This window comes from Ailuropoda melanoleuca, chromosome 15 (assembly GCF_002007445.2).
Source record: "Ailuropoda melanoleuca isolate Jingjing chromosome 15, ASM200744v2, whole genome shotgun sequence".
NCBI lineage: Eukaryota > Metazoa > Chordata > Mammalia > Carnivora > Ursidae > Ailuropoda > Ailuropoda melanoleuca.
Genome location: NC_048232.1, coordinates 54,106,585 through 54,132,129, shown reverse-complemented (window position 1 = coordinate 54,132,129; position 25,545 = coordinate 54,106,585). Strand labels below are relative to the sequence as shown.

The 25,545-nt window shown below is 34.8% G+C and overlaps 1 protein-coding gene across 18 annotated transcripts in view; it reads left to right on the top strand.

Moving 5' to 3' along the window:
• Positions 1–25,545, top strand: part of PPFIA2 (PTPRF interacting protein alpha 2) — a 479,196-nt gene that overhangs the window by 358,223 nt on the left and 95,428 nt on the right. For all 18 annotated transcript variants that reach the window (XM_034643759.1, XM_034643753.1, XM_034643752.1 and 15 more), the window contains 6 exons: positions 2,234–2,455; positions 12,967–13,113; positions 14,113–14,247; positions 19,686–19,769; positions 20,018–20,149; positions 21,693–21,755. In XM_034643759.1, the coding sequence (XP_034499650.1) occupies positions 2,234–2,455; positions 12,967–13,113; positions 14,113–14,247; positions 19,686–19,769; positions 20,018–20,149; positions 21,693–21,755 (783 nt within the window). The remainder of the gene's footprint in view (positions 1–2,233; positions 2,456–12,966; positions 13,114–14,112; positions 14,248–19,685; positions 19,770–20,017; positions 20,150–21,692; positions 21,756–25,545) is intronic.

Here is a 25,545-nt window from a genome sequence, read left to right as displayed (position 1 = left end):
AATCAGCTGAGCCACCCAGGCGTGCCTGGCTCTAGCTTTCTTTCCTAAACCAGTACTCAGTTGCTGCCTTATGGTTATACTGGCTTTCTCAGTTCAATATACAGATAGTTGTGTCCTGTATAAAGGTCACTATCAATGTTTTTACAATTTATGCCCATAAAAACTGTCTAGAAAGCTGTTTTTTCTTTAGCTTTCAGGTATCTCTGTTTTGTATGTGACATTGCATGCCTCAGAGGTGGGTGTAACTTTGAAAAGAGTTCTTCTGATCCCTCAGTGAGCAGCTGTCTCGGCAGTGGGGGGAATAGAACCTCTGAAAGAGTATCTGGATCTCAGCAGTATCTCCGATGTTCCTACATGCTTGCAACACTTCTTACTTCTTTTACTAGGTTATTAGATGTTCAGTGTCTGCAGTATAGGAGTTCAGCAGTATCTTCAATGTATTAGGTCTGTAGACCTGGCATCTTTAGATATCATCTTAAGACTAACTCCATCTTTTCTGATATTTTAATTTAGATTTTCCAGGCTGTTTCTCCATGTGTTGGCTATTGAACTTTTTAAACACTCCTTGCTATTTGTCTGCATTCCCTTTCTCTTTATTTTCTCTTTCTCATTGCTTTTGTGGTGCTTTCTATTCTCCCTCTTTTCTCCTGCAGCCAGTCAGTTTTGCTTTAATGTGTGATTTGCATTCCTAAAAGTTATGACCTAGGCAAAATTGCATAATAAAAGGGCTTGTTGACGAACAGGGCTTGTGGAAGAACAGGGGTTTGTGTCACAACTTTATCAATGGCATAAAACAAAGAGAAAACTAATTTTTAAAAAGTAGCAAAGCTTTATAGGTTAAAGAATCAAAAATTGCATAAATACTATAAATATGACTCTTTACTTGGAAAAAGACCTGAAATTTGTTTACGGAAGTGGGTGTCAGTTGGGTTTTAGGGTTTGTGTATCATGTGAAGTGGTAGAAGGAGGGGCATCTGAAATCAGACAGAAAGTTATGACACGGTGACTCAAAGCGTGTAATAAACTGACGTGATGTTAGATGTTTGAGGACCATGCATGTGTTCATTTTGGGTATTCCTGCACAGCTCAGTTCAGTTAGGCGTGGGTTTCTGTGTTTACCAGGGATTCTCAGGAATGAATAGCGCATAGGAAAACACAAAATTTAGAGCACAGCGTAACATATAGAGCTGTCCAATCATTATGTTGTACACCTGAGACTAATGGAACATTGCATGTCAACTCTACCTCAATATGTTGAAAGAAAGAAAACACAAAATTTATATAATTTTCAAATTGCCTCTTAATGTAACTGTTGTATTAAAACAGATTCATGTTTTCCAAACAAGCACCATAGCAAAATTAACTACTTTCTTTGCTTTCTCTCATCTTCTTATTTCTTTTTTTTAATGTTTATCTTTTTTAAATTGGCATTCGTTATTTGCATTTAGATTAAAGCAAAGTGCATTATCATTTTCTTATTTCGACTTAGTTGTGCCCTTTTTATTTCAGTGCTATTTCTCCCCAGTTGTTGCACTCTCTTCACCACAAAGCTTCTCCAATGGAGCTAGGCTGTAGGACGTGCTTCTGAAGACATGGGTCATCCTGTTTCTAGGCAGCAAGGGGTGAAATCAGTCTCAAAGTATTTAATCCTTTTAAGCCTCCTTCCTGTGGGTTTTGTGCACTCAGGACTTTTATGTTCTTAGCGATATAGAATCAAGTCTCTTTTACGGTATACCTTTGTTCCAGCTAGGTCAGATTCACACCGGGAATAACCTTCTTTAAAAGAAAAATGTGTGTAAGTTCTTTTTCTGAGTGTGTTGAAAATAAAACTTGCAAATGCACACAGGACCTTGAATAAAAATAGAGAATATTCCAGTTTCTGTGTTCCTTTTTACTTAATAATAATAACAGTATAATATTGTTTATAATTTTTAATATAATTGATAACATAATAGCTGTCATTTATTAAATGTTTAGGATATACCAGTGTTTTGTGCTGTATATGTATATACAGCTTCCAATTCAAATGCATCTGTTAACCTATTTGAAAATTACTGTACCTTTATATTTTACTGTCAGTTAAGAGTTTTCCTAAAAACTTAGTTTTTCTTCAGAACTAGTTAGATTTCTTATTTCTCAGTGTGAAAGCTATATCAGTTTCATTTCTTTAAGTTCATGAATTTTAAATTAAAGATGAAGAATATCCTAAGTGCCATTTTTTTGTTTCCTGCAGCGTTTGTCCAATGGCTCTATAGACTCAACTGATGAAACTAGTCAAATAGTCGAACTACAAGAATTGCTTGAAAAGCAAAACTATGAAATGGCTCAAATGAAAGAACGCTTAGCAGCCCTTTCTTCCCGAGTAGGGGAGGTGGAACAGGAAGCAGAGACAGCAAGAAAGGATCTCATTAAAACAGAAGAAATGAACACTAAATATCAAAGGGACATTAGGGAGGTAAGTGATTCATAACACTTTGAGTCTTTGCTTTCCAAATGCTGCTTCTCCCAGGCTCCTCTAATGGCATATAATCTTTACATCTTCTCAGAAGATCATCATTTGGGATGCATTATATTAGTTATGACATGTGTCCATGAAGGCAAAAGTAGTTCACTTCATCAGCCTTTAAATAGTATGAAAAGAAAATTTGGTATCAAGTCACAGACAGGGTAAAAACTTCCTATGGTTTTTAATGAATTTTGAACATTTTTAAGCTGCTAATTTTAAATAACTTTAGACGTGGGTATGAATAATGAATTGCTACACTCTTAGCATATGGGAATACTCAAAATCATTACTTGAAATTTTCCCCCTCTTATTTTGGTGTTGTGTCTGTGAGTATGAATGTATCTGTGTGAATGTGGGGACCTTTCTTTCTCTATATATTCAGTTCTTCCTAGACGTAACATCACTTCATCTGTTTAATAGAGTACTTGAAAATTACTGCAAAAGATACAAGGAGATGCTTTATTTGTAACATTGTCTAATCATCTTATTAGCTAGGGTGAAATATTTAGAATCTTTCCCTTTCTCACTCTATTCAATTAAAAAGAAAATTATCTGTATTTGTGGACATTTTATTTGGTGACCCTTCATCTTTTTCATTTTTACATATTCTTTTAAATTACATATTTTTACCTTTTTTAATCTTTTTTGTATTAACTAGTTCTTATTGGGGTTGACTCTACTGCATGTTATTCTTTTCTTCCCATTCCCTCTTGAGCCCCTTTTACATACTTTGCCTCTAACATCCTATCAGAACTGTTCCTACCCTTGTCATTGGTAGCTTCCATGTTATTGAACCCAGCACTGGATCCAATTATCACTCCCTGGAATAATTCTTCACTTGGCTAAAAGCACCCTATACTCTTCTGATTTTCATCTGTCCTTACTTTCTACCCTTATCTCAAGCTCCTTCATTGATTCTACTCCTCCCCAGGCTTGTAGTGCCTTCCCTTCTCAATCTAACTTCACTCCCCTGCCAAGTTCATGCAGTCCCTTGGCTCCAAAAACCACCCACTGCCTTATGACTCCCAAATTATATCTCCAGCATATCCTATGTCCTGATTGCCAAATGCCTGGAAAATTAACATATTCTCAAAATTAACATATTCAAGACCGTTTTCCTGTTACCCTCCCACCCCTGAGAAACCAGACTTTCTTGTAGTCTTACACATCCCAACTGTCCCAAAGACCATTATTGTTATTCAGATCAAAAGCCTTGGAGCTGTCGTTGGTACCTTTGTTTCACTCACACTGCATTTGATTCGGCCATAAATCTATTATTTCCAACCTCAAGATATATTGGTAATGTGACCTCTTCTCACAATCTTCATGGCTCTTCCTTATTCCACACACCATCATCTCTCACTGTATTATTACAATAGTCTCATGACTGGTCCTTCTTCTGCTTTTGACCCACTTCAGTCTGTACTCACATGGCAGCCTGACCTGTTACAGTGTAAGTCAGCTCAAGTTAATTTTCTGCTCCAGTGGTTATGTACTGTACTTACAGTAAAATCAAAGTCCTTGCAGTGGCCTACAAGCCATGTACGATCTCTGCTACCACCTTCCTGACCTCTTGGAAATCATCTCCTACTCTTTCGCTTTAGTCCATTCTGTTCAGTTAAGATGGCCTCTTAAAGGAGTCAGACCTATTCTGTTGTATTTTCTTTTCCCTTTTCTTTTTGCTCAAATGTTTTCTTCTCAGTGAAGTGTTCTCTAACCTTGTTATTTGCACATATACACTCTCCCTCTTCTTTCATTTTCTTTGTTTTATCTCACAGCCCTTATGCCATCTGACACAAATGTACTTTCCTGATTTACTTGTTTGTCATATACCTCCCTCTCCACTGTACATGAAGATTCATAAGGGCTGGGATTTTTGTTTTGTCTTGTTTTATTCATTGCTGTATTCTAATCACCTACACAACTACTGGACATATAATAGGCATTCAAAAACTCTTTGTTGAGAGAATGGATATTTATAGGTGTTTGATGTAGATATCAAAGGCACGAATGAGATTAGAATGTGTACTAAAACAATATCTACTGTCTCAAAAAAAGATAGATGATCCATGAAGTGGCAGACTGCTCTCCTACCACACACATGATGAGACTGTGCTCTCTACACCTTTATATGAATTGACCATTCAAAGATATGTCTCTCATTTTCACTCCCTCCCACAACCCAAACTCAGAGAGTTTATAAAATAGCTGAAGGTTTGCCACTCTTCTCTATCCCTGTTTAGGAACACTAAGCTTTCTGGCTAGTAAAGCATCAAGGCTATTTCTTGAGCTCTTGCTCTTTCTGATTTCTTCATTGTCTTAGTCCCAGAGATGTAGCTGTTTTCCTTTCATCTAGCATTCCTCTCCTAACTCCTCTCTTCATGTTTATCTAATCCAGTGTCGCAGGTAGAGCCCAGTATCTCCAGTTCCCCTTTCTTATTGTTTATGTAAAAATAACCCCTTAATTCTAATAGTCTTTGGATGTAGGTGACAAAGAGCTAAGTCAGATGGAAAATACCGATCATTCGATGCCAGGTGTTCTTTTGCTAGGAACCTTTTCTAGTTGGTAAGGTGTTCTGCATTCACATGGAATTCTTTTAAAATATAACTAATCTTATCAGCTCTAAAATTTTTATGTAGTTATATTTTAGAAGAGATTCATGAGAGGGGCGCCTGGGTGGCTCAGTCGTTAAGCGTCTGCCTTTGGCTCAGGGCATGATCCTGGGGTCCTGGGATCAAGCCCCACATCAGGCTCCTTCACTGGGAGCCTGCTTCTTCCTCTCCCACTCCCCCTGCTTGTGTTCCCTCTCTCACTGGCTGTCTCTATCTCTGTCAAATGAATAAATAAATATCTTTAAAAAAAAAAAAAGAAAAAATTCATGAGAAAAGAATATCTTTCATCATTCACCTCTAAAGGGAGGTTGCAAAAAATTTTTCAGGAGCCAGGCCAGCAATATAAATGTATGAAACATTAGGCAGGAAACATACAACATAGGAAGTGATGAGTTAATGAGACCTGGACAAGGAACCTATACTCTGCCTGCCTTTCTGGATATATCATGTGGGGTGTGTGTGTGTGTGTGTGTGTGTGTGTGTGTGTGTGTGTTAAGGACACTGTGAAGGTCAAATAAAATATTTCCAAAAAGGTTCAGGTCATAGGCCCCAAGGCCCTGGCTTACTGCTAGGAATTTCTTGAGGATCAATCATGAAAACTATTATGGGTGCATTACATTTAACTTCTCTAATTTCTTACATTGGTCCTATCCAGAAGGTACTTGTCATTATCCCCATTTTTCTCAGATGAGATAAAGTGACTTGTCAAAGGCATATGTACTGCCTTCCCCAGCACCCCACTCCTTCCAACCCCCCAGCACCAGGAAGACAGGATCAGCCCAGCTTCAAAACCTGTGCTTCTTCCACTATGAGCAGCTTCCAAAATCAACAAAACAGAATCATTTATCATGGTAACACTGGTATAAAAAATGCAGCTGCGCTATAACTGCCCCCTAAATAATCAATCTTTTGCTCTTTCTTTCCAATTAGTAAGATGTGAAAATCATGTACTTTAAAAAGGTATCACACTCAAAACTCCAGCCTCTGCTTTTATTTTCCTAGTAATGTTCTTGTGGGTGATAGACACACAAGGTCTTCTAGATTGCAGGTTTTTTAGTAGAAAAATAAAAAAGTGATTCTTCTTGATACCCCTGTAGCATTGCTAACACAGTATGTATGTACTGTGTAAGCAATGCATATTTGTTGAATTAATTAAGGAAAAATAGGGAGTAGGAAAAACTGATGATATAATTAAAAACTGGATGCATTTTGCTTTACATGTGAGGACAGCCTAATATATCTAAAATGAGTTGTGTAAATATATTTCATTAATGGCTTTAGAATATTTTTTTGTCATTGTTCTTTGTCAAGAAATAAATCCATTTAAAATTTACTTTTGTTTGAAGTTTTGTCTTATTTGCTCCTTAAATTGACTGTGACCTGTAAGAGTAGGGGGCTGGATTGAAGCTAAGCATAGTCCACATATTAGAAAACACAGATAATCTTACAGCAGGCCTAGCTCTCCACTTTTTTTTTTGTTTTAATTTTGTTTATGTATTTGACTCAGAGAGATCACAAGCAGGGGGAGATGCAGAGAGAGAGAGAGAGAGAGAGAGAGAGAGAGAGAAGCAGGCTCCCCACTGAGCAGGGAGCCCAACATGGGCCTTGATCCCACTGGGATCATGACCTGAGCCAAAAGCAGATGCTTAACCCCCTAGCTCCCCACTTTTTCATCAGGATAGCTAGTAATTGTGTATTGGATAATAATACTTTATTAAATATATAGATATGCAAAGAATTAGAATTTTCTTTGATGTATTTTAATTATATATTGTTTTGTGAATAAAACCAGCTTATCTTTCCAACTTCGTGTTAAGAGTTCTTAAAAAATTCCTTAGTTATTAAATGAATACATATCAATTTTGTCTTTTCTATCATCTGAAACATGGAGTTATGTTTTTTAGTTTACTAGATCTGTGTTACTATAGAGTTATATTTATTTGATACAATAAAATCAATTTTGTACACAAATGTCAGGTCAAGAGATAATTGAATCTTTATGCTGTTTTTCTCTTTTTAGGCAGCAGTTTTTAGAGACTAGAAAAAACTTCCTTTTTTAGAGTTTTCCAAGTGACATGCAGGGAAGAGATATTTCTCCAACTTGTAAATTCAAAATTTATTTTTGGCAACACAGCTTGCAGTTAAAAATTGAATCTCCCACATGAATCACTGAATCAAAAATGCAGTAGCAAAGTCTATACAGTGACTTCTGCATGCAATGTATGCCATAGAGTCAGTTCAGCTAATTAGCGGCACGATAGTAATTAATAATCAAAAAGCAGCTATTACTTATGGAGTGTGTATTATGCATAAGACCACACAAGGCACTTAAAATTTTATATCGCAACAATGTAATGTGGTAGGGATTAATATCCCACCCAAAACCAGAAAACAAAACAAAGAACCATACAAACCAAAAAAAAGAAAAGAAAAAAAGGTGAGTTATAAAAAAGGTAATCAGCATTTTCCCATGGTGAATGAGTTAATAAATAGCAAAAACTGGGATTTGGAGCTAGCATGTGCTACTCCCAGTGCTCATGTTCTCGGGAAACCTGTGTATGTCTTCAACTGAATTTATTGCTCTTATAATTTAGTTAGAAGTTTATATACATAGGCTAGATTCAGAATTTTCTTTTTGGGCTAAAAAATCAACATAAAGTTCCCAGAATTCTTTATGCAAATGAAATTAATAGAATACAATATTCTGAAAGAATCCTCTAAGATGATAAACTCTACCCTCATTGGGCTAAAAAATAATAATATAGAATTGAAGTCAAAATTTAAGATAAAACTTTTTAAATAGTAGCTTTTGTTTGTGCTGGCTAAAATCTAGAGATGTGTAGATAATGTTAAAAAAAATTAGCCTGGGTAATTTTTGCCAAATTGATGGATTAATTGAATTTCAGACATCTGATCTTTAATGTAATAACCACATAATCTTTAGTTGGGTCTTGAAGGTCGGTAGGACCCAGAAGAAGGTAATAAAAATGCATTCCAAGTGGAAACGAAATCATAGAATGCATTGGTTTCTTAGGGCTCCTGTAACACATTACCACACACTGGGTGACTCAAAACAACAGTAATTTATTCTTTCACAGTTCTGGAAGCTCCACGTCTGATGTCAAAGGTGTCAGCAGGGCCATATGCCCTCTAAAGACTCCAGTGAAGACTCCTTTGCCTCTTCTAGCTTCTGGTGGTTGCTGGCAATCCTTGTGTTCTTGGCTGATGGCGGTGTCACTACAGTCTCTGCTTCTCTCTTCACATTGCATTTTTCCTCTGTATGTCTGTGTGTCTCCAAATCTGCCTCTCCTTATAAGAACACCAGTCACTGGATTTAAGGTCCACCCTAATCTTATATAATACCATTTTAACTTGATTACGTCTGTAAAACCCTATTTGCGTATAAGGTCATATTCACAGGTCCTAGGTGGACATGAATTTTTTTGTTGGGGGTGGAGGTGTGTTATACAGTACATTAGAGATAGAAATGTCAGGTTATGAAGCTATTTGTTTTCCAGGCTTTGTAGCTCAGATTTTCACTGAAGATGGGGGAATGGGGTTGGGGAGGTGGACATATAAAGGTATTTAAGCCAAAAAGCAGTATGATCAGACTGGCATTTAGTATTCTCTCTTGGTCAGCAGGTTAGAGTATGTGGAAGCAGGAAGAAGACCAATAGCAAGATACAGGTTAGGCTATTAAGTGGGGAGTTAGGGTGAAGATTTCAAGGATGATTCTAAGAAGAAAATCTGATTTGTGGGTAGGCAGGGCAGGCAGGCATAATGGGTTTCATGGTAGAAATAATTGTTTTTTAATTGCTTTTAATTTTTATATATACACAATTTTTCAAAATAAGGTAATAGAGGGTACAAATACATACACAAACACAGACATATATACAGAGCTCCCACCCACTTCCCATCTTACTTGCCTGAGATTCTTAAGCAATCCTTTATCTGCTGCTTGTGCTATTTTCTCTCTTATTTAAACTTAATCTATGCCTTGCTTATTATATGAGGATTTTAGCTCTTTTATTCTCTCCCTTCCTTTCTCTTCCACCCATCCTCCCCCTACAATTACCTCAAAATCACATTTGGGATCACTATTATTATGGCTATGTAAATAATTCTCACAACTGATCCAAGTGGTGGTTTCCTATGATAGTATTTCCTATTGTTGTACAGCTTTTTGTTTTTCTAGGATTTTATTAATTACTTGATGCATTAATTTGCTTACTTGTTTTTAAAACTATGGCTTATCTTCCCACCCACTCTACCAGATTAGTAAATTCCATAATTTCAGTTCAGTTATGGTCAGTGGTCAAGCAGACAATTTATCATTCTTTTTCTTATTTTCTTTGAATCATTCCTTTTTCTTCTGCCATCCACCACTGGTCTGTACAAGTTTATCCATAAACCTGCCTCATTGTTTCTGCTGTAGTTGTGGGATTTACTTCAACTATCATTTTGAATATCCAAGACAAAAAAGTGATTAAGATCCTGAAATCAGAAAAGACATAGAATCTAGAGCACAGATAATGATTCAACTTTGAGAGTGGGGGGAACATCTGTTCTAAACCGAAAGCTAGAAGTTAATTATTTGTGCATGTGGTTGTTTCCAGTTAGTGGTGAGGGAAGACCGAGACAATTGAAGGACTATCCATTTAAGGATATTTCTATTTCTTTTGGAAAAGTGGAAGAAAATTTATCTGCTCTGTGCATGTGGCAGGACTGGCTCTGGGTCCTGAAGGAGAGAACCAAAAGAACTTATTAGGAAGACTAATCGAAGAAATTTGTATAGTAATACATGGAAGCCACTGCCATCACATCAGTTTTAGGCTCCTTATGCCAAGAAGGTCCCCACATTCTCAGGAAACCACATCAGGCCCATGAAGCTCACCTTTTTTTTAATTTAAATTTAATTAACCAACAAAGAGAACATCATTAGTTTCAGATCCTCAGTTCCGTATAACATCCAGTGCTCATCACTTCACGTGCCCTCTTTAACGCCCGTCGCCTAGTTATCTCATTTCCTTACCCACCTTTCCTCCAGTAGCCCTCCATTTCTTTCCCATAGTTAAAAGAGTCTCCCGTGGTTTATCTCCCTCTCTGATTTCTCCACATTCCATTTTTCCCTCCCTTCCCCTATGATACTCTGCACTGTTCTTATATTCCTCATATGCATGAAACTATATGATAATTGTCTTTCTCTGATTGACTTATTTCGCCCAGCATAATACCCTCCAGTTCCATCCACATTGATGCAAATGGTAAGATTTAATCCTTTCTGATGGCTGAGTAATATTCCATTGTATGTATACCACATCTTCTTTATCCATTCATCTGTCGATGGACATCTTGGCTCTTTTCATAGTTTGGCTATTGTGGACATTGGTGCTATAAACATTGGGGTGCAGGTGCCCCTTCGGATCACTACACTTGTATCTTTGGAGTAAAAACCTAGTAGTACAATTGCTGGGTCGTAGGGTAGCTTTATTTTTAGCTTCTTGTGGAAACTTCAGGATGTTTTCCAGAGTGGCTGTGCCAGCTTGCATTCCCACCAAAAATGTAAGAGGGATCCCCTTTCTCCACATCCTCGCCAACATTCGTTGTTTGCTGACTTGTTAATTTTAGCCATTCTGATGGGTGTAAGGTGGTATCTCACTGTGGTTTTGATTTGTATTTCCCTGATGCCAAGTGATGTTGAGCATTTTTTCATGTGTCTGTTGGCCATTTGTATGTTTTCTTTGGAGAAATGTCTGTTCATGTCTTCTGCCCATTTCTTGATTGGATTATTTGTTCTTTGGGTATTGAGTTTGATAAGTTCTTTTTAGATCTTGGATAGCTAGCCCTTTATCTGATATGTCATTTGCGAATCTCTTCTCCCTTTCTGTAGGGTGCCTTTTAAGTTTGTTGACTGTTTCCTTTGCTGTGCAGAAGCTTTTGATCTTGATGAAGTCCTAGTAGTTCATTTTCATTTTTGTTTCCTTTGCCTTTGGAGACGTGTCTAGCAAGAAGTTGCTGCAGCTGAAGTCAAAGAGGTCGCTACCTGTGCTCTAGGATTTTGATGGATTCACTGTCTCAGAGTGATGTCTTTCCTCCATTTTGGGTTTATCTTTGTGTATGGCATAAGAAAATGGTCCAGTTTCATTCTTCCACATTCTTTCATGTATGTGGCTGTCCAATTTTCCCAACACCATTTGTTGAAGAGACTGTCTTTTTTCCATTGGATATTCTTTCCTGCCTTACTGAAGATTAGTTGACTATAGAATTGAGGGTCCATTTCTGGGGTCTCTATTCTGTTCCATTGATCTATGTGTCTGTTTTTGTGCCAGTACCAAATTGTCTTGATGATTACAGCTTTGTAATAGAGCTTGAAGTCTGGCATTGTGATGCCACCAGCTTTGGTTTTCTTTTTCAGCATACCTCTGGCTATTTGGAGTCTTTTCTGGTTCCACACAAATTTTAGGATTATTTGTTCCTGCTCTGGAAAAATGTTGATGGTATTTTGATAAGGATTACATTAAATGTATAAATTGCTCTAGGTAGCATAGACATTTTAACAATATTTATTCTTCTCGTCCGTGAGCATGGAATGTTTTTCCATTGTTTTGCATCTTCCTCAGTTTCTTTCATATGTGTTTTGTAGTTGTTAGAGTACAGATCCTTTACCTCTTTGGTTAGGTTTATTCCTAGGTATCCTATGGTTTTTGGTGCAGTTGTAAATGGGATCGATTCCTTAATTTCTCTTTCTTCTGTCTCATTGTTAGTGTATAGAAATGCCACTGATTTCTGTGTGTTGATTTTATATACTGCCACATTGCTGAATTCCTGTATGAGTGCTAGCAATTTTGGGGTGGTGTCTTTTTGGTTTTCCACCTAAAATATTATGTCCTCTTGGAAGAGTGAGAGTTTGACTTCTTCTTTGCCAGTTGGAATACTTTTTATTTCTTTTTATTGTCTGATTGCTGAGGCTCAGACTTCTAGTACCATGTTGAACAAAAGTGGTGAGAGTGGGCATCCCTGTCATGTTCCTCACCTTCAGGGGAAAGCTCTCAGTTTTTCCATGAGGCTCACTTCTGCAGCTGACTTTTCTTAATATCTTTTTTAAAAAGTAGGTTATCCACCTACTAATAAATTTTCATGTAAGCTATTAGGAAGATAAAATTATCTCCATATTATCTATGAATTAGATGGTTTAAAAATTATTGTTTAGAAAATCATTACTGCTAAGGTTTTCTCCATTTGCGCTGATAGTTGATTTTTCCCTAGAGTTTTGTGTTCGTTGAGTTCTTTAAATTGTTTTTTTAATTGGAATACATATAAGGAAAACAGTTAAGTTCCAAAGTCAGTTGGTTGATTCATTTGTGAATATGATTCAAATTTACTTTTTTTTTGCTTCTTTTTTTAACCATTGAGTTAACTCTTATATCTGAAGATGAATACTGATGATATTGGTTATCTTTATCTGAAGATTGCTTTGCAGTTTGGAAAAGTAGCCATCGTTTCACCTTTATGGTTTGTAACTCTACCCATAATTGTACTTATCTCTACTGTATAATGAGCTAATTTATCTGTCACTTCTTTTCTAAGAATGTCAGTTCTACAATAGGCATTTTCATGTACTCCGCTGCATTCTCAGAGAGGGAAACTTTTCATTAACCCAGGATGTAAGAATTCTGACAAATAAATTGGGGAAATTCACATGAAATCTTACATACCTTCCTTGAAATAAAGGAATGAATATTACTTAAAGGAAACAATAGCTTTTAAATCTTACTGTTGTATTTAAATAACAAGACAATACATCTGAAAATCTGATTTTAGTTAATTTCTTATTTTAACTGTAGGCCATGGCACAGAAAGAAGATATGGAAGAAAGAATCACAACCCTTGAGAAGCGTTACCTCAGTGCTCAGAGAGAATCTACCTCCATACATGACATGAATGATAAACTAGAAAATGAGTTAGCAAATAAAGAGGCCATCCTACGGCAGGTTGAGTATCTCTGTCTTAGTTTTGTTCTGGTCCATGTGTATTCTAATCATTGTCACAAAACATGGAGTAGATGAAATACAGTATTTCTTAGCAATCAACCATTCTCTAAAATTTAGAATAGAACTGACCAGACAGATGGGATTTTCAGCATGTAATTTATAAATTTGCCTTAATAATAAAAATAATGATTAATATTTACTTTAGATCTAGACATGAACCAGAAACTGCTAAACAGTTAACATGTATTACCTCATTTAAACCTAACCATCACCTGTGAAGTAAGCACAATTATACTGAGGCACTAAGGTTCAGAAACATGAAAACTTTTCCAAGGTCACACATCTGGTAATTGCCAGAGTTATTAACAGAGGCCTAAGTCTATTTGACTCTAGAGCAGGAGTGGACAAACTATGGACCATGTGCCAAAACTATGGCTCAGGTCTATAAATTGAGTTTTATTGAAACAGCCATACCCATTTATTTAATCATTGTCTATGACTGTTTTTGTGCTCCAGTAGTAAAATTGAATAGTTGGAACAGAGATTAAATGATACACTAAGCCTAAAATATTTATTTTCTGGTCTTTCAGAGGAAAAAGTTCTGTCAAACCTGTGTCTAGAAACTGGACCCTTAACCATTGTGCTACATTCCCTCTCTCACTCCAGTTAATACTATAATTTTCAATATTATGCTATCACGGTACATCTGAGGTCTTAGTATTGAGTTATAATCCATTTGTCCAGGTTTATAACTTTTTTCTTTTTGCTGCCATTGGTAAGTGCTTTTTTAAATTTTTTAATGTGCTGAATTTTATTGAAGAATGTGATTAAGTAATATATGAAAATGTGAATACAGTCATCTCTTTACACAGTAGGTGTGATAGTAGTGGCTGATTTTAAGTCTGGAATAATGGCTGAAACGCAAAGCCCCTAGTGGCTGCTGTGTGTTATCCTCACAGTGACTCTGTAAGTGTCTCTTTTTTCCATCCCCTATTTCAGATGGAAGAGAAGAACAGACAGTTGCAAGAGCGTCTTGAGCTGGCTGAGCAAAAGCTGCAGCAGACTATGAGAAAAGCGGAGACTCTACCTGAAGTAGAGGCTGAACTGGCTCAGAGAATTGCAGCCCTGACAAAGGTACTGGAATAAGACAATTAGTTAACCTAGATATACTTATGGAAATGACTAGTAAGCCAATGGAATCTGTAGATTTTCTTTAGGTTTTATGAAATTTAACTTTATTTAATCTTTACTATATTGGTTTGTTGGTTAGATGAATTTTTCATATTATATATCTTATTTACACTGCCATGAATGATTTACATATGAATGTGACTATTTAAACAGTAGCAAATATGAAATTTCACATCCTTATAATTTTTCCATGATATTTGCACATTAGAATAATCACCAGATATAAACAAATAACGATGATATTTAGTACATATATAGATAAGCCATACTAATTCAATAGACTTAACATAAATTGGTATTAAAAATGTAGGAAATATCATAAGTAGCTGATTGCGTTCTGACTATAGTATGAAAAGATTTGTTAGAAATTGGAAGTTCGATTTGTACAAGGCTAAATTCTAAAGTCATTAGTCAGAAGGTGATTTTAATAGTTACAATTTCTCCTGAACCAATTAAATTCAATAATAATCTGAGGGATGTTCAGAATTATCTGCCATGTTATGGCTGTTAGAGTCTAATTGTCTGCATATTTTAGAATTTTGCAACCATGATAATATTAAAATACTATTCTAACCTTTCACAGTCAAATGGAAATGGACATTGCTTCAAAGTGTATATCTGTCACTACAATGAAAGTTTAGATTTGCTCACTAAAAGCATGTCTTACTTTTAATATCAGTTCAAAAATTACACATATTTTAATATTATTTATTTATTTATTTATTTGAGAGAGAGAGAGAGAGGAGCATGGGTGAGGGGCAGAGGGAGAAGAGAGAATCCTAAGCAGGCTCCATGTTCAGCTTAGTGCAGAGCCTGACACGGGGCTCAATCTCATGACCTGAGCCAAAACCAAGAGCTAGATGCTTAACCGACTGAGCCATCCAGGCGCCCCAAAATGTATACACATTTTAGATATTCATGCAATCTTTGCTCTGTGCTAAGTTTTCCATGCCACTATAATAAATGCGTAAGATAGATATGTGAACTGCAAGTTACAAATTCTGTCATTAGGGATTATCCAAAACAATTAATGCAGCAATATAAAAGCAGGAACACACATTTACTTTCCTGAAAAAGTAAATGGTTAAAGAAGAACAGTAGACGGATGCCTGCTGGTTAAAATAGAGTAATTAATCAGGTAGTGAAAAGGCAAACGTGCAAAGTAGAGGAGGGTTTAGAAAGTATTGGAATAGTTGGTTAGTATTGGAATAACTAACTGAATAAAACATTAGTGTGATAGGGTAATGTTACAATCTGGATCTTCTCTAGTCATAGACATACCATAAACCCTTCTGGCAATTTGAGAAATGTGTGATTTCTAAGATAAATTTATCATTTAATTTGAGAAATAGTCTCTAAATTATATAAAAATGTGCAAATATAATAGTAGTATTCTATTTTTTTTGAAAGCACATTTTAAATTACTGAAGTATGGATACAAACACACACACACACACACTTAGGCTTTTCATTTGAGGAACATGAACTTCAATAAATGGTGAGTGACTAATAATAAAAATAGCTTTTGTAAAATTTTAGTGTAAAAAATCATCAGTATTATCCAGAGTACAATACAAGAAAAATCTGGAATCTCTCTCAATTAACACAATTTAAAATTCACCAAATAATAGCTCCAGATTAACGTCTGATGGGCTGAGGATGAAACATACTTTAAAACATAACACTTGACTTATGAGACTTTAAATTAAACATTCCTAAGAATCCTTAATTTAGAATATTTAAAAAAAACCTTGAAATATGTGCCTTATCTTTTTGCCCTTCATTTTTCTCTGAGTGTTTATTTATTTATTTACTTATGGCACATATATTTATTCATATACCCAAAATAATTTCCTCCATTTACTTCTACCTAAAAATATGTTGCTAAAATTTCAGTTCATCTGAATACTTTTGATTTTCTCCTTTTTCAGTAGAGTTTTATCCTTCTTAGGAAGTATTAAAAATACTAGGATTCACTCTGCTTCTATTTTTTACCACTTTCTCTTCAGGCTGACTCTATATCAACACCATTATTTCAACTACAGAGTTTCTAGATTATTGACATATTTAATACACACTTAGCAGTGACGAGGTTGTATCCTCAAAACACTCCCTCTGCTTGTAACATTTTTATAACATTTGAACGTACTCTTTCATTTGTTTTCCCAAGTTTTATAGGTGTAATGATCTTGCAATTTTTCTTCTCTTCAGTTCACAGACCTTTAGGGACTGTCTCTAGAACCTGCTTTACTTATTTATTTTTTCATTATCAGTTCATTTTCAGTGTATCACTATTACTGATCATAATTTTTTTCTGTTTCTTAATATTTTTGACACTAAAGTAAAAAGATTTCTGCTTAGCTTAAATCTAAGCTTCCCTCTCCTGTATTATGAATGATATTCTAAATAATGTTTCAGACATTTTATTTGGCCTATATATTTTTTCTGCTTTTATTATCTGCTACTTATTCTATTTTCTTTCCTTGGTCCTCCTCTCTTTAACTTTTATTTCTTCTCCATTTCTAAATACACTCATGTTTTTCTCAAAGCCATTTCTATGTGTAATTTCCTTTAGAACTTTAGCTCATTTGAAATTTCCTGTATCACATTAAAGAGTGAAATCAAGAGAAGCTCTATATCCCATCAGGGAGTACGATAAATAGCAGATCTTGTGTTTACATGAATTACTTAAAATGCAGTCTTCACAAAGCTAAGATAAACATAAATCAATAGTAGTTGAAAATTGATACCAGTTTTGTGTAGAAATGATGTCTGAATTTATTCTTTGTTGATAAGATTATCTTTTGTGTATGTATGTGTTTGTGTGTATGTGTAGATAGGTAGGTAAAACTCATTTAAGGCTCAGAAAGTCAGAGTCTTGATTAATGGCTGTGGATAAAAGTTATAATTTGGCTTTGGCAAGTGTACACAAAATTAACCAATAGAGACATTGGGCTCCCAGTTTTTTGGTTTATGATGTTTACTTCTTTAATTAAAATGCATATTCCCTCAGCAAGGACATAATTCATCTTGAGTTCCATAAGGTATTTCATTCATTTTTAGTACCAATAAAAAAATCAACAGTAACAAAGTAATTTAAACGTGACAGAATTCTTGTTCAGTCTCTGAAGTGAATTTTCACAATGTTTGGTATGATTTCAATAGTTAAGATGGAAACTTTTGAAGAGACAGTTTTGGAAATTGCAGTGTTCAAGCCTTGACTACCTTGAATCAGTCACCTGTTTAATTTTTATACCACCAATTGCCTGTTAAAATGTACTTTTGAAAGATTACAGATACCTTAATGAATTTAGATTATTTAATTTCAACATTTTGTCCCGTTTACTGTATTCTTATTTGAATTCTAGGTTTTAAGTGATATTAGAAAACCATTTTGTGGCATTTGGGAACTATGGTAGTTTTCTGTGTTTCTTTTGCTGGGAAATTTGGGGAGAGAAATTGATGATTTGTTATTTCTTCATTATTTTCCTATTTATGAAATAAGAATATGAAAAGGAAAATCTTACAGAATATAAATGTTGAGTTGTAATTTGTATAAGTACACCAGTTAAATGTTAAATGTTTATTTTATAGATTAGATGGAATTTGTTGCATAAAATAGTACATATGCATATGAGCCAATACATGAATAGGCTACTATTTCTTTTCAGGTACTGCATGACATATTTATATATAGTCCTATATTTGCATAAAGTAAGTTTCACTGTTTTAGAATAAACTTATAAAATATAATAGAATATGCTCTGGAGTTCAGTCTTCTAGATCTGACATAGGATAATTTTGATGTTGTAATTACTTAACTTGTAATTATGATTAGAATGTTGATATAACTTTACATGTAATCTGTGCATAACATACTAATACAGTTCAGCTATCAGCAGTGTCACATGTGTTAACACTCTGTGTCTGTGGTAACCTGACAATCACCTCCAAGACATGTAACTAACCCTGGCACGGGGCAAATATTAGCTCACACAAGCACCGTGCTGTCTCTTCACTTTAGGGCACTATTTTGTTTCCATAGCAACAGATCAACCCAGAAACAGTTTGGGAGTGGATCCTAGGATCATTCAGGAGGGTTCGTGAATAAATTCCCTTGTCCTCACAGTATATTGTCATCTTGGTAATTTGAGGACTTTTAATCACTTCCATTTAAAATTTCAAATTAAGACTATATCTGAGAACAGGTGCTAAGGTTCTAGACCTTGAGTCATACTGTGTGTTCAGAGACCAGAAGTCATTTTGTAAGCTTGTCACTGTTGCTGAGGAGACTCAACCCTGCTTGAATCGGAGAATACCCATAATAATGAATTCCCTGGCTTAACTTTTTCTTGATTTCTAGTGTTAGATTTGTAATAAATTTTGTTCTAAATTTATTTCATCTGGGTCATTGCCTTAGCATACACCTCAGCATTGAGATACATTGTTTCCATTATTCTTACATAATATGATAAACAAATAAACCAAAATACAAAACTTTTACCAGTCTATCAGAGATACATTCTAGTGTTTGGTTTCCCATAATTCCAATTATGACATGACTCTTCCAGAGTTGCTTTAGTTCATTCTGTGGTAGTCTTTCATTGGCAGCCATCACTAACCTTCCATACCTTAGGTTGGTAGCTTTTTATTTGGGCATATCATTGTTTTTCGTTTATAACCATTGACTGCATCGTGTTCACTGGATATCAGTGTAGATCTTTCCATATAAAGTTCTGTCTATTGAAGTATTAAATTTGCTGTCACATTTTTCTTTTAAGCATTCTGTGCTATGTTCTTTTCAGTGTCGGTGTCTTTAGTTCTGATTCTCCAATTTTGTCCCTTTCCTTTTCCCTGACTTGTTAGTCTGGTCCAACCTCTTCTACCTCATCTGATGATTATCAATATGTTATGGAAGCTAAGCTACAAGAAATGATCTCCATACGTAGGAAGGTAGTCCTACTGGACTTTACTTTCTATTGCTAACTAGAATCCATCTAAGTTTTTCTTTTCATTTATAAAAATTATGTCACTTTTATTTATTGATAATCAACCATCTGTGCAGCTCAGTGCTTCAGGAGCTTACGATCGGACAATGGCAGGTTTGTGTGCAAACCATGCACAGTCTGCATGTTACATTTGGCTGATTTCATTGCTCATAAGTAAGTCCAATGTTTTGCTGATGCTTGGATGTAACAGGCCTTTGTAGCTGACACATTTCAAGCAATGCTGTTCAGCTGCCTGTTTAAAGAAAGTTTATTTTGTGAAAATTACATTTGCGGTTGGTAGTAGCTTGCTTTACATTTTATTTCAGTTTTTTTTAGAGGAAAAGTGTTAATCAAATCTTACATGTCAGGTACATTTTTCCTATTTCTCAACAGGCTGAAGAGAGACATGGAAACATTGAAGAACGCATGAGACATCTAGAAGGTCAACTTGAAGAGAAAAATCAAGAACTTCAAAGAGTATGTATATTAAGAACCACTCCCCTCAGTCATCAGTTTCTGGGCATGTAAGAAATGAATGTCTTTCTTGATTAAGGGTTATACTGAAAATCTTATGAATATGCTGTCTGCATTTAAAAGGAAAAAAAGTTTCTGACAATTTAATCACACCAGACATAAAATGAAATCAATTTTAAAGCTAGAAAAATATAAAATACTTTTGTAAATGACTTTTACATCAAGTTTATTTATTTTTTCTTGAATGTAAGGCTAGGCAAAGAGAGAAAATGAATGAGGAGCACAACAAAAGATTATCTGATACTGTGGACAGACTTCTGACTGAATCCAATGAACGCTTACAGCTACATTTAAAGGAAAGAATGGCTGCTCTAGAAGAGAAGGTAAAATGACAGAAGAGTAGAATCACATGAATATTTGGCCATGTTCTCATGATCGTGGTGGTTTTATACCCTGCTGTGTTTATTGCACGTCGGACGATCCATGTATTTTCCTTAAGTATATATGGTTTATTCTTAGAAGTGAACAAGTAGTTTCTGTAAAAATGTGTAAGGTAAAATTTTAAATGAATAAAAAATGCTGCATGGTATATAAATCTTGCTTATTAGCATGATCATATAGATAAATGCATTAAAATGTGTTTTGTGATGAAAATATTTTAGTTATCCTTCACCTGGTATACAAAAAAGAGTGATAAGACAAAAATCAATATTTTGAGGTATGTGGTAAGTCTCCTTGCATTGAACTATTCAAATGTTTCAAGTAACAATCTACTACTCTAAAAGCCAAAATGTGAGTGAATGTATCTTACCCGTAGAGCTAGTGTTAATCCCAATACAGAGTTTAGGAATGCAATAATTTCGGCTGCATTGTTTAAAAAAAAAAAAAAGTACTTCTTTTCATATCATTCACAATTATATATGTCTCATTGATAATTGGCAGCTACCAGACCAGCACAAGTTATGTGAGCTGGTTGCCAATTCCAGAGTATAAACAAAGGTAGGGGCTAAAACCCAGGTTGGACAAATCATTTTGGAAATTTAGATTGAATGCCAGTCATTACTCAATCTAGACATTTTCCCCTGATCCATACAAAATAGGAAAAATGTTTGCCTGAAATTGTTAATTTACCCATTACAAAGTGATAAGGCACGCCTTCTTCCCATTCATTCCAAATGCATGGCCACTGTGCCAATTGCTACACACTTAGTTTAATTTTAGTAAAATTAAATTAGAAAAGAATACATTGTTTTAAATCATGCTTTGTAGTAAATACAAAAAAGAATAAAGCTTTTGCAACAGTAATATGTTCATGACAAAATTTGAAAAAAACACCTGTGTTGCAACTTATTTTCACATGTCATGAGATATAACAGTTCTGTAAATAGTTCAAATTTCATTTTTATTTCTCTAATAATTTAACCATTATTAGAAATTAGTTATTCTGTATTTGAAATAGAACTCCAGAAATTAAACTTTCCAAAAATATAATCTGATAATTTATTTTTTTTCTTCAGGTAATAAAAAATGAGTTCATCTGAATTCTTACCTATAGCACCTTTGGCTAATGTTTCACTATTACTCACTTTTTTTTTTATTTTAAGAGTAACCTGATTACTTCAAGTTTCAAAAGACTGAGAAGAGGAAAACATAAATTGCTTAAAAGATAATTTTTATTCCAATCGTCAATCCAAATGTTACAAAATACATTTCGCATTTAAATTATGTATTTTTCTAAATGTTAAGGTATCATGTTTAAAGATTCTATTTAAATTTGGTTTCCATGGAAACCAAGAAGTAGATGCACCAAGGAAGGACTCAAAGAGGAGGAAGCAAAAGAAGATTCTTGAGCGATAAAAAATTAATCTACAGATTTAATTATTTTCTGTTTAGTTAATTAATTCTTTATTTTTTTCTTTTCTTTAGAATGTTTTAATTCAAGAATCAGAAACTTTCAGAAAGAATCTGGAAGAATCTTTACATGATAAGGTATAATGGAAACTTACATTTTATCCATTTTTCTATTTTACACTGATGAATGTTTTGTTGTAAAATAAATTTGATAAGAAATAAGTTTAGATGTTATCTTTTTAAAAATTTTAACTTTTATATTATACATACAAAAAACCGTGCTTATATAGAAAGAGCTTGATGAATTTTTACAAACTGAACACATTAAAAATCAACACTATGGTAGCCCCTCTTGTTAACGTATAATTACTACTTTTATCCTAAATGATAATCACTGTCTTGACTTAGAAAAAAAAAATGCTTTTGACTTTTTGTGCTTTATACAATTGGAATAAAAGTGTATGCACTAATTTGTGTTTAGTTTGAGGTATCATTTTGGCAAAAATGTATTAAATATCTATTATGTATAAATTATGCTATGTATTTGCAAACATGATCTTAATTCCAAAGTAGCTGAAAAATGTAATTGAGGAGAGAGAACACACCTTTGACAAAACAGTGAGCTGCAGAGTAGCAGATGCCAAATGTCAAATGAGTGAAATAGATGGTAAGAGCTACAGGTGGGAGAGATCGCCATACATTGCTGGTATAAATAAGGCTTCAGGAAGGTGTGAGTTGACAAACTTTAAGAAATGATAGGACTATATTGCAAGCTTTTCAAATACAGTGCATGTGGCATGATTTGCAGGTGCTTTGTGTGGGCAGGGGGTGAGTAGGGAATTTGATATCTTAAATAATCATGGGCATAACAATTTGGCTAGAATCAGTTATTCCTATTTTAGGATGTATGATAGAAGAGGCAGATATGGACTAAATTATGAAATGTTAAAAGCTGTAACTGCTAATATGTCTTTTCCTCCATTATTAGCCTGTAAATTACTTTCAGCAATTTTGTCTGATTTCATTTTGTTTAGCATAGACATATAATATAATATAATATAATATAATATAATATAATAATATCATTAATTTAAGATGTGACCTATAAATATGTGTTGAACAAAAGAGAAGGGAGAGAGGGAGGGAGTAAAGGAGGGTAGGGAGGGAGGGACAGAGGGAAGATCTGGCAGTAGTATGGCATAAGGAAAATATTGGGAAAAATGAGAGAATAAAGATTTTTTAAAAGGCAGTTGTACATTTAGCCACACTGAATGCTACATATTATGATGTTAATTAAACCTATTTGGTCTCACAGAGTATATATGATCTCCTGCAAGACAGATCTGCTATAGCAATACAATATGGTACCTAGAAGATAGCATCTAATTCTTTCTGAAGTTGTTAAGAAAGTCTACACTGGGGAGATTCCATTTCATCAGGCACTTGAAGGCATATGAGATATCAAATAGAAAAGGGTAGGGCAGAGGACAGAGCTTATGTGGTAGCACAGAGAAAACAAAGATGGTTGATTTGCTGAATCACCAGAAGTTTGCTGTGACTGGTATGTGTTTAAAGAACTAGGTTGTGACCAGATTGTGGATTTTGGACTTGATCCTGTTATGCAATGTTATGTTATCCAAAGCTCTGTGTGCTGCTGGCAAGATCCCCAGAACCCACTCCCCCACCACCTACCCAAGCCTTGTAACTTCAACAATCTGCCTTAGCAACCAGCAGTACTAAACATTGCATGCTTTGCACCCTTGTTCATGCTTGTAACTAGAGGAAGCAAATCCCAGGTCATACCTAATTTCTGAATATCATCCCATATAGCTGAACATATTTCCTTATCTAACTGCATCTACTATAACTTCTCAAATTTCCACTCAATAATCTACAACTGACTGTCCATCATTAGCAAAATCTCCTCTATATTCAGCCTCTTCTTATTGTTTTTCTTCATCATGTTGATTTCTAAAATTTAAAATTCCTAGGACTGATTTTGAATTTCTTCTCCATGTTCAGTCCCCGAGTTCAGTCTTATCTGATCTCATGGATTTAAATGCCATCTATAAACTGAGCATCTCAAATTTAGATCACCTGCTGGGTCCTCTCTACTGAGAGAGTTCGCATATTCAAGAGACAACTCAGTATCTTTATTTGGACACTTTGACACCTCAAACGTCGCAAGTCAATCCCTCCATCCCAAACACCAACCTAAATCACTGCAACAGTCATCTTCTCATAAATCACAACTCTTTCTCTTACTCAGGTTAACTTTGGAGTCATTCTTGACCCCTTTCTTTATCTCCCACCCCACATTCAGTCCAATAACAAATTCTATTAGTTCTGTCTTCAGGCTATAACTGAAATCCAGCCATTCTCTCAAACACCATTATTGTCCAAGCCACAATTCTCTTGTCTGTGTTTTTGGAAGAACAGTAATAATTTTATTTCTTCCCTCCCTCCCAATTTTATTCAATGGTCCATTTCACTGCTCTTAGAATGATCATGTCACTTTTCTGCTGAAAAATCTGCTAGTCATTTGCTTTCTCACTCAGAATAAAAACTAAAGACTTCAAAATGGTTGACAAAGCGTTCAAGACTACCATTCCCAAGCCCTGCAACCACACTTTTCTAAATCTGTTCCCTATCTGTGTTTCTCTTTAACCTGTCCAATCCAGCCACAATGACCTCCTTGCCCACTCCTTCAACAAATATACTCCCCTCCCACTAAGAGGCATTTGCACCTGCTATGCCTTTTCCTAATACATTCTCATTTTTTTTAAACTCCCTTCCTTCCTTTAGGTCTTTGCTCAAAAAACATTTTATTGGAGAGCCCTTCCATGACCCTCTTACTTTCTTTTTCCTGCCAACATCCTGTAGACTCTATTTATTGTCTTTTTTACTAGATTATAAATTATGAGGGCAGGGAATTTTTTATATTGCTTCTTTATCAGAGTGACTAGCACAACAGAAGTGCTCTATGCATATTTGTGGAAATCACAAACAAAGGAATTAATAAATGCAATAAGAAACCATTGACTATTTTAGGCAAATAATTTATTTGATCATATTTATTTTTTTAAATGATAGAAATAGGGACGCCTGGGTGGCTCAGTCAGTTAAGCGTCCAACTCTTGGTTTTAGCTCAGGTCATGATCTCAGGGTCCTGAGATCGGGCCCCATATCGGATTCTGCACTCAGCTCACGATCTGCTTGAGATTCTCCCTCCCTCTCCCTCTGCCCTTCCTGCTTATGCTCTCTCTCTCTAAGATAAATATATATATTTTTTAAATTAAAAAAGTAAAATGATACAACCAGCAGAGGAGTGTATAGGAAAGATATTGAAGGCAGCACGGCCTCTGTGGAAGCTGGTGAAAATAATGCAGGAAAAAAGTAAAAAACATGTAAAGTAGAATGATGGTAGTAAGAATAAAAAGGGAAGGTGAAAGAAATATTGGGAAAGCCACATTGACAAAATATATAGTGAGAAATGAAGAATGAGTCAAGTAAAATGTCAAGCATTGGCTGCTGGGACAGAGAAAAAAAAGCAATAGAAAATCCAGAAGACTTCTATAACAATATAAAAGTTATAATCATGAAAACAAAATTAAATGCTTACATCAGCATTTAATTAAGGACTATAAGACAACCCTTAGCTTAACAAATTTACAGACTGAAACTGTAATACCAGTCTGAGAAAATTTTCAGATGTACAAATAATTCTACCAATATCAAGCTGATAATTTTAACTTATATTAGGTAATGATTTTTTCCCTCATCTTTTTAATCCATTCTTCTTTCTCTTCATCCATGTGTACTACAATGCTTATAAAATAATCAAAGTCCTTCACTTACTGCATAAATAAGGCCTTCTCTTTATTTTTTTAATGGCTATGATTATGACTCTGTGTTTTGAAGTGATGTA